This window comes from Clinocottus analis, unplaced genomic scaffold (genome assembly GCF_023055335.1).
Source record: "Clinocottus analis isolate CAN_PGR_092001 unplaced genomic scaffold, fCliAna1.0.p SCAF_13, whole genome shotgun sequence".
Classification (NCBI taxonomy): domain Eukaryota; kingdom Metazoa; phylum Chordata; class Actinopteri; order Perciformes; family Cottidae; genus Clinocottus; species Clinocottus analis.
In genome coordinates this window covers 18,862,501-18,872,500 of record NW_027175854.1, presented here as the reverse complement: position 1 = coordinate 18,872,500, position 10,000 = coordinate 18,862,501, and the positions used below count along the sequence as shown (strand labels likewise).

Here is a 10,000-nt window from a genome sequence, read left to right as displayed (position 1 = left end):
TGAGGGGAGATGCACATTCATGTGATCATCCTCTGTAGACTCATCACTACAAGCAGCCCATGTCATATTGGCCCAATGGGTCACATTGTGTTTCAGAAAAAAATCAATTAAAGCCACTTTAAACATTGCAGAAATAATGCAAATAACAAGAGTGTGCACAACGCAAAATGCAGGAAAGGAGGAGTGTGAGGAGCAAGAAAGAGAAGCAGTGGAGACTCCTCTGGCACATCCTGAAGACAATAATGAAGCTGTTGACAAAGTGAATCAGGAGCTAAAGCGCTGAGTGTAACAGAAACAGATCCCAGGGCTGCAGTTGAGTCGCTCCAAAGGAAAAGTCAGCAAGGTGCATCGTGGTCACGTGACGGTTAAGCTCGAGGGCCCGAGAGCCGAGATGAGATGTGAACTCTGATGCACCTCTGCAGAAGTTCTAGGTAAATGTAAGCAATAATAAATGACTGCATCTGCAATAAAGGAATAAAGACAATATTTGCTTGGAGAATGTGTTTGTCAGCAGTTGGGGGGGAGCTTTCCCCCGTGAACGGCTTCTTGTTTCCCTTTTCCTTTTTTCAGTCACTTTTCTTTGCTGCTATTCTTGCTTATTATGCAGTGGCGTAGTTAGCTGGTGTTTCTCATCACAGCACAGATGCTGGAATAAAGAGGACTCCCTCCGTTGAGAAGTGCTGCAGAGGAAGCGAGCAGGACGAGCTCGGCAGAGTTCTTCTGCAGGAACAACGAGGGCTCTCACATCATGTGACTCCCTCGCTCCCTCAGCCGCTTCCCTCTGGATGCCCACTGCTCTTCAGAACAAGTGAAACATGCAGACAGGAGCTCAGCGCAGGAGGCGGGTACGGACAGTAAATAAAAGGAGTGGGTTCAAAGAGCGGTGAAGAGGATTTCTTCCCTCTGTAATATTTACAGCAGGTAGAAAAAAAGCCACTTAAACTAAACCTCTCTGTGGCAGCAGGGACGCCTCACAGCGGGAAACAAACCTCAGTGGAATGAGGCGCTCGCCAGCAGGAAGTACGCAATGGAGTCTCTGCTGAAGGGATGAAGGAAATAAACGTCTCCACAGCTCCCTGTGAGCCGCTGTACGGCTCGGCTCCCCAGTGGCCTCCACCTGGCCTCCACCTGGCCTCCACTTGGCCTCCACCTGGCCTCCACCTGGCCTCCACCTGGTCTCCACCTGGCCTCCACCTGGCCTCCACCTGGCCTCCACTTGGCCTCCACCTGGCCTCCACTTGGCCTCCACTTGGCCTCCACCTGGTCTCCACCTGGCCTCCACCTGGCCTCCACTTGGCCTCCACCTGGCCTCCACTTGGCCTCCACCTGGCCTCCACCTGGCCTCCACCTGGCCTCCACCTGGCCTCCACTTGGCCTCCACCTGGCCTCCACTTTGCCTCCACCTGGCCTCCACCTGGCCTCCACCTGGCCTCCACCTGGCCTCCACCTGGCCTCGCTGCGTTCCCTCTTGGTGAAGATGAAGAGCCGGTCCACGGCGCTGTCCACCCTCACTCTTAATTATCTGCACGCTGAGCCCACTATCTGTGGCGGCAGGAAGCTGCGATCTTAACACAGCGCTTTGCGCCGCTCCTCTTTTGTCCTCGCGGCCCACCTGAGGTCCACCCTGTGGGCAGACTGCAGTGTGTTTTACAGACGATGCAGGCGGTAATTTAGTGGTGTCAGAGCTGTGCTTTATGCAGTTTGAGGAACAGAGTGGGAGAGAATGATCGTCCTTGTGTGTTCTCACAGTAGTTTGGAGGTAATTGCTTTGTTTACTTCATGTTGTGTAATAAAATACAGACATCCATCTGTATCTATATCCATGCAGCCTGGTCAAACATTTAGTTTTGCTCACTGCTACTTTCACTTGGAGGACCGACCTTCACTTTGCAGATTGTTGTATGTTTGACCCCAAAAGTACTGAAGAAGAGATTGAGACCATGAACTCTAATAAACTGTAGTGAGGAGGAGACTCAATTACTCAAAGACTTCTATACGCTCTGACTTCTTTTTGCAACCAGAGGAGTCGCCCCCTGTTGGCCATTGGACAGAATGCATGTTTAAGGCGCTTCCTTTGGCTGCTCTGAAGACCTGGAGGTCAGCTGACGCCTTCTGGCCAACCACACGCTCACTCTGCTGCTGACACGCCTGTCTCTAGCAGCAGTTATGAACGAGTTATGGACGAGTTATGGACGAGTTATGGACGAGTTATGAACTAGTTATGGACGAGTTATGAATGAGTTATGGACGAGTTATGAACTAGTTATGGATGAGTTATGAACGAGTTATGGACGAGTTATGTACGAGTTATGGATGAGTTATGAACGAGTTATGGACGAGTTATGTACGAGTTATGGACGAGTTATGGACGAGTTATGAACGAGTTATGGATGAGTTATGGACGAGTTATGTACGAGTTATGGACGAGTTATGGATGAGTTATGAACGAGTTATGGACGAGTTATGAACGAGTTATGGACGAGTTTTGGACGAGTTATGAACGAGTTATGGATGAGTTATGGACGAGTTATGTACGAGTTATGGACGAGTTATGGATGAGTTATGGACGAGTTATGAACGAGTTATGGACGAGTTATGAACGAGTTATGGACGAGTTCTGGACGGCGTGCCGGTTTTCGCTCGTTGCAGTTTAGTCTTTTTAAAATAAACCTCTGTGTTGATTTAAAACAGGACGCAGTCTCTTTCTCTGAGATTTACTTCGGCAACAAAACTACTTGGTTAGCTTTGGGAAAATATGTAAAAACAGGATGCTTGTTATGTAAATCTAAGCTTTGGTCTGTTGTTGAATATTGTTTGAAATATTTCAATGAGGCTGATGCAATTTCAAAAATGCTTTAAAAGTTCATTAAGCTTTAAATAATTCTGGAAGAGTATTTCTGTATCTTTTACTTGTGTCTGGGTGATGTTATCGTTCTACTGTTTATATTCTTGTTTCTTTTTATCTTGTTACTTGAGCCTGTAATCCTGTAATTTCCCCACTGAGGGACTAATAAAGGATTATTTTCTGTTATGTTTCTTGAACCCTTGCATGCTTCTGACTGACTTCTACTTCAGAGTTTCAGTGGATCAAAGTGTCTCCAAAGTCAGCTGGAACTCGTGACCACATCTTGTTGTAAAGCGTGTGTCAGTACATCTTTCCCTGCGTGACCTTACCCTGTGCACGTCATTTCCTCCTTAGAGATTTGCTGTATAAATCGACTTTTTTTTTAATCATTCAATTTGGGAGAAAGCGACCTTGCCCGAGAGCGCGACAGCGCGTCTCTGCAGGGGATTGAATCAGCAGATTTGTTACCAAATAATTCACCTGGAATTCAAGGTTATTCAAAACTGCTGTTAGAAAACAATATGAGAATAGTAGTGTGTTTGAAATATTGTTAACTATATTACTGTCACTAGTGGCGATGCGTCACTAGAGGGCGCCGCCCCTCTGAACATTTTGAGATAAAAAAAATAAAGAAAATATGTAATATATACCGTCAAGAAACATTATATACCAACTAATTTAAATAATATATATACCGTGTTGACGCGCTGAATGTGTGTGTGAGACCGTAAGCTTCTGTTAACCACCACTGAAGTTAAACGTGAACAAATATAATAAATCGTCATTCATCGTCACTGAGGAAAGCTCCGCCCCCTTTCTCGGGCGCCGGACAAACGGGAGTCAAAATGGCGGCGAGCAAACGTTTCACGGTCGTTACGGCAAGAACAGCTTCTCTTTGGCGGATGAAACTTAAATCTCCGGGCGCAGAAATGTGCGCCAATCACATCGCTTCTTATTCCAACGTGACTGGACTATTCGTCGAATCAGAGACCTTTATCGTTCCCTCGCATCTCATGTAGCTCCCACGTAGCTACAGCAACATAGCTAGCAGAGACATGGCGACTGAAAACTCTGTGGTATCTCTACGTGAAACACCTTTTAATCCACGATTAGATGTGACAAGAAGAGGCTAAAAGAGTTGGACCCGAACGTCCGGATTAAAAAACCCAGCAGGACGTCCACCAGGAGCTTCTCCTCAAGCTACATGCTAACCGGAGCTGGTTAGCTGGATGCTAATCAGCTGGAAGGATCGCTGCAGAGGTGAGTGTCAAAACCAGCAGATGCTGTTAGAGTTTAATGTTTTATCTTTCACACAGCAGAACACATGCTGGACATTGTTAGAGTTGGGTGGATATCATATCAGACTATAACTTTAACTAAAATACCAATTCGACCCCCTCTGCTTGTGTGTGTAAAACATAGTTTTTTGTCAACTCTGATTGTTGTCTGTTGTCTGTAGTATGAAACCTGTTTGTAGTAGATATTTCTCCACAACTTATCTGTCTGTCTCTCTATATATATTTATACACACACACACACACACACACACCCAAAAGAAATGTCCCTAGCCGCCACTGTCTGTCACTAAGTGTATATCGCTGGTGGCCAGAAGAAAGAGCAGAACACTTTCTGTAAGTGAGGATGTGAGTTGCCGTCAGGTGGGATTCAGCCTGAACACTTGACAAGCTGAGAATAATATTTTAAAACTGTTTAAAAAAATAATATAACCATACAGGTTGAGCAGGGCTTCATCTCTTTTTCATCCTTCCATCTATTAAAGATTCATACCACAGCAGCAGGAGATCATCATTCCTCCTCTGTGCTTCTGCTGAGTGGTAGTGGAGAGACATCCAGCAGAAATATAGCAGTCTGAAGGCAATCAACTCCAAATATCGCTGCAATTTTCTCCCCTATAGGCTGAATATCCTTTAAAGAAATATCCAGAGAACATTTCATTTCAGCAGGAATTACACGAGCAGTCAATCTCTGCAGAGAGCAGCGTTCATGTGTTACCAAGTACCACAAACACACACGCAGCACACAATAGGTGCATTTGCTTGTGTGCACACGTACGAACACAATACTCCACCCACTATAACCCTGCAATATATGTACACACACACACACACACACACACACACACACACACACACACACACACACACACACACACACACACACAAAACAATTACGACTCAGGAGACAGGCTGTCCCCAGACGTATTAGACTCCCTGACTGTTACTCGAGGTCCCAGCAGCTTTCACAGTGCAGACTACACTCCAACACTCTCCTTCGATACCTGCAGTGAATCTGAATGACGTGATGTTCATCCTAAACGTGTTAATGCCTGAACCGAGAATTTGATTCTTGCACAAGAAAGTCATTTATTCACTCCCGTGTGGTCAGTTCCACCGAGTGCTTCAGAATGAAGTTCTTCCTCGTGTACTGCTCCAGTGTTGTGTGAGCTTGTGTGTGTTTGTCTATGTGCTGTTTATATTTTCAATATCTGTGCTCTAAAGTGATTCCTATTAATACGCTGTAGGTTTATCCCGCAGTGCGAGCCTCATGTGGTATCTTCCTTGAGGCAAAAGGTAAAGTATGTAATGTCTTAAACTACACGAACAGCACCGGCTGCACAGCATCGACCGGCATCAAAGTCATTCAAAGCACTCGGGTGAAACTCTGTGGGCATCATTTAGAAATATTGGACAGTAAGGGTAATTGTATTTTAGGTCGAGCAAGTCGACCTTAATGAAACTCGTGACAGTCACAAAGTAAAACAATGTCAGGAGTCTACGGCCGTAACCTTCTGAGGACAATGCCGAATGATGTTTAGCAGCGAACGAACATTTAGATCCACCTTGAGGCGGCCATCTTTACTGAACTGTCACGACAATCATTTCAAAGGGAAAGTTGCTCTAAACTCATTACGATTCACCCTCTCTGGGCCATGAATGTTTTCACAAACTTCTATAGCGATCTATATCACTAACAAGGACCACGGTGCTCGTAACGGTGTTGGTGAAAGGGACGTTTGGTTCTTGAGCTGGAGAGGGGTGAGGAGGAAAAGGGATGAAGGAAAAGAGGGTGAGGAATGAGGGAGAAAGAGGCGGGTTTGGTGTGCCGGATGAGGCCGGCGGCCATTGATGGCGTCGGGAGTAGAGGCTGTGGGTGGAAGCCATGTCTCTGCAGCTCTGAGTGAAGGAGGGAGTGGACGGGTGAGTCAAGGAGAGAGTGGACGGGTGAGTCAAGGAGGGAGTGGAGGCCTTCATTGCGTTTCAGTAGCCGGACGCTGCGCGTGGCGTCCACGCTCCAGAGCTGCGTGTCGTGGAAACATCATTTAATAGTTGAGATGTTTCCGTCTGGATCAACTGATGGTGTCTGGAAGTCATATAATGAAATCAGCGTCCCAGGGTGACAAGCTTAAAAAAGTAAATATGAGCTCCAGATAATGAAGTTATGATCACAAGACACTGTGGTCCATCTAAAGTGAATGAGATAATTAGCATGTCGTTTTAAGCCAGTTAGCTGGTTGTTGTGTCTTCATTGACGCTGCTGAGGCTCTTTTGTCTGGCGGCTTGAACTGCTCGACAGAGGCTCGGCCCACAGAGGTGAAATCAGTAATCTTGCATATTCACGCCTCCGTTCATCGTTTAAACAAAATGTAAGATATACAGAAGGCTTCCCTAACAAGATAGACTCAGGCAAAAGCAATCTGAAACGTCTGAACAGGGAGACAATGCATTATTCCAGAGTATCGCTGGGAGGAGATTGTGTGACTGAGCAAGAGAAGACAGACGTGGACACTGTAAACACGAGTAGCACCTCAGGGACGCGCTGGATGATGCAGGCCTTCCACGCAAGGTTTGACTGCAACATAGTTCATGTTAATCAGAGAATGCTAAAAGCTTAAATGCACATCACCAGCAGTCAGATCACATTACAAGAAACACCTCTCAGCTTCAGACCTTGTGTTGAATTGAAACTATGTGCTGGGATTCAGATTTGGTCTTTTTCAAGGTCAAAACATTTGGCGTCATCACTAAGTGCTCAAGTGTTTGGCAGCAATGCAGAATAAACAAGTAACCTGTTGTGGATGATATTAAATAACCTTGTATTATGTTAATGTTGCCGTCTCTGCCTCAATGTTTGTCCTCTCGCTTGCATCTTTTTCCATTTTGTTAAATTGAATGCCTAATATTTACATGTGCATCGCAATTACCCACATAGATTTGACTAATGTGACCTTATTAGTGACCTCTAGCACCTCCAAGGTTTGTTTTCCACAGCAAAGCCCTCAGAGAGCGTGCAGACTCTCACCTCGCTTGTATTCCTCTCCCTGTGCATAAATAACATGAAATGTTACCGGACGAAGGAAGTGGGGAGATTTAAGATCAGAGAAAGTCTTTTACATCAGAGAGCTTCGTAAATAAAGAGCAAGTGAGGTTAAGATTGATAACTGAGGAAGCGTAAGCCAGAGACGAGGAGCTCCAAGCAGGAGTCTCTTCAGAGTTACTGAACCAGCTGAAGACCGACAGGTTTCTAAAACCTGCAAAATAGATTTTGGCAGCTTTGCATGATGCAACAGAAATAATTTGTAAATACGCCATGGCCATGTTATCGACATTTGGGGAAATATTGTCCTTTAAATGACGAGGTACTATCAGCTGAACATGAAGCAGTCTCACACTGACAACAAGACTCCATTCATCCAAAATGTTTCCTCTATGAAACCATCATTTAGAGATGATGGAGGAACATCTTGACAGAAGCAGACAAACCCTTCTGGTGTCTGGATGTAAACTGAAACAAGCAGACATCTGATCCTCCAATAGAAAGGGAAGAAGCCGATGACCAGAGCACAGACCGTACGGTGGAGCTGTTCAAACGAGCGTCCTGCTTTCAGCTGTTTGGCTCACAGCTGATGTGCGTCAGTGCTCAGTGATGGTTTCACTATTCTGCAGTTTATGTAAGTTGTGATTTGTTGTCCAGTCACCTGGATGTTCACCATGAGAGATGAACAGTGAGGCAGTGAAGTTTGCCACCTGAAATAAACAAGGAGCAGCTGAGCTCCGTGGTTATGTCCATCATTCATAAACACACACTAGCATGAGGAGGCTTCCTCTGGTGAAGGTCACCTGCAGCGGTTGGAGGTGGACCATGCGTCTCAAGGGGATGAAGGTCAGGGCGACGCTGTGGGAGGATTGTTGGAAGATGCATAGAAGCAGAGCTTCAGATTTCCTTTTTGTTTTCTTTGGTCCTAACTACAGACATATTTAACAGGACAGCGCTTGGTTTAGTTTATATTTGTGTAGTTTTGTCGCTCGTGATCAGACATGTGCGTCCAGAAATAACACATCTGTGTTGAAAGTGACTGTGATGAACATTTCACTGATGATGAAACCATTTTAACGTTTGATGCCACTATTAAGACCAACATAAGTAAACAAGACCATCAGATTGTCTGTTTCTATATTTCTATATTTCTATATTTCCATACGTTCATCCTTAATGCTGGTCATCTGTCCTATAACAGCAACATCTGATGAAATGGTGCAGATTCACCAGAAACCTCGGACTCCCGCAGCGTTTATTTAATCTAATAATAGAAAACTGGTTTCCTTTGACGTAGAGGTTTATTTTGTGTGAACTGGCGCTCGAGGAGAGCCGGAGCTGTTGGGAGTCGACAATGTGTTGACTGTTGAAATGTTTGCCCACAGACTCGGCGCACAATGTTGCACAATCTCATTTGTGCACACGCCATCTGCATGCAGGGGGATTTTCTTACAACCTGGCAACCCAAACGAAACACGAAGCACGAGGAGAAGATTTTAATGATCGCGTTAGCATTTAGCATTTAATATCTCCTCTATCAATCATCTCTGGTAATGACATAAGCTCAGTGCCAAAGCAGGAAGATGGAGAGTGGGTGCTGGTGGAAGAGCTTTAGGGATCTCATTTCGCTGTGGGTGTGATTCTAACGTGATTAGTATTTATATGACACATCATCCACATTAGGCACTGCTTCCCTGTTCCACACGCCACTCTTGATCTTCCTCTCCTCCCCGTTTCAAAGACATGGCACAATGGCGATGGGCACCATCTGGCTCTCACTGCTGGCACGAGATGGCTCTGTGATTAGTGCCAAAAAGCAGGAACAAGGGTTGTCGCTCTCCCTTTCCTCTCGGTGTGTCTCTCTCTCCCTCTGCTTCACACCCATCCCTTCATCCGTCACTTATTCACAGGAGCAAACCCCTGGGCGGACGGACACACACCTGTGGGCCGCGTCCGCATCGTGAGGGTTTCACATCTGCAGCGATGGAAGCAACGCGTGGACACCACTGTGGTGAGCTGTGTTCAGCGCTGCCAGAGGAAAAACACACGATATGGAACAAATATTGCTCCTCATTTCTATGTTCTCGTTTTCTTGCTGGGAAAAGCAAAAGCCTCGGCTGAGCGTTTCCTCTGAGGCTTCACGTGGAGGAGAAGCAGCCTTCAGAGTGTTTCCTCCCCTGTGAGGAGCTGAAGTAGAGATGGATTACTGCAGAAGAACTGCCTGCCCTTTACACATCTCACACACACCACTTATCCATTATCATCCATGGGGGAAGCTCACACTCACACTCTCACACACACTCACACTCTCACACACACTCACACTCTCACACACACTCACACTCTCACACACACTCACACACACTCACACACAGGTCTGAAAGCTCTGACAGGGTTGTTAGCAAAAGGTCAGAGTCAAGAATCTGACAAATCTTTCTTCAGAGAAAGGAAACCTCTGGTATCCAGTTAAAGTAAAAACTCTAACTTTCCTCTTGATGTCTTTCAATCGCTTCCTATTTATCGTTGTCTCTCGCTCCGTTTCTCTCTCGCTCCGTTTCTGGTTTAAGACGCACAGCGAGGAGGAAATCTATTCGTGTTCAGATCAATTTCCTGTCCGATGTGGACGAGCTGGAGATTTGAAGTATCAGAGAGCAAAGCTGCAGATTAGAGCTGGAGGGTCCACCCTCAGATCAATAAGTGCATCATTGACTCTGTTCTGGATTATCTGGTGTCGAAGATGTATGCGCCTTATTTATCCTCACTTCATCCACTCCACAATACTTCTGAATGTATCTGGTTTAGAAAGTTCATTTTCAATTG

At 45.7% G+C, this 10,000-nt stretch overlaps 2 protein-coding genes across 3 annotated transcripts in view; one reads left to right on the top strand and one right to left on the bottom strand.

Annotated features, from left to right (window-relative positions):
* LOC137783453 (mucin-2) overlaps window positions 1-10,000 on the bottom strand; it is a 30,672-nt gene that overhangs the window by 1,582 nt on the left and 19,090 nt on the right. The gene's annotated exons all lie outside the window — the stretch shown is intronic.
* zgc:73226 (uncharacterized protein LOC402792 homolog) overlaps window positions 3,693-10,000 on the top strand; it is a 38,317-nt gene continuing 32,009 nt past the window's right edge. The window contains exon 1 of the mRNA XM_068573395.1: window positions 3,693-4,105. Within this exon, the coding sequence (XP_068429496.1) occupies window positions 4,075-4,105 (31 nt within the window). The 5' untranslated portion in view covers window positions 3,693-4,074. The remainder of the gene's footprint in view (window positions 4,106-10,000) is intronic.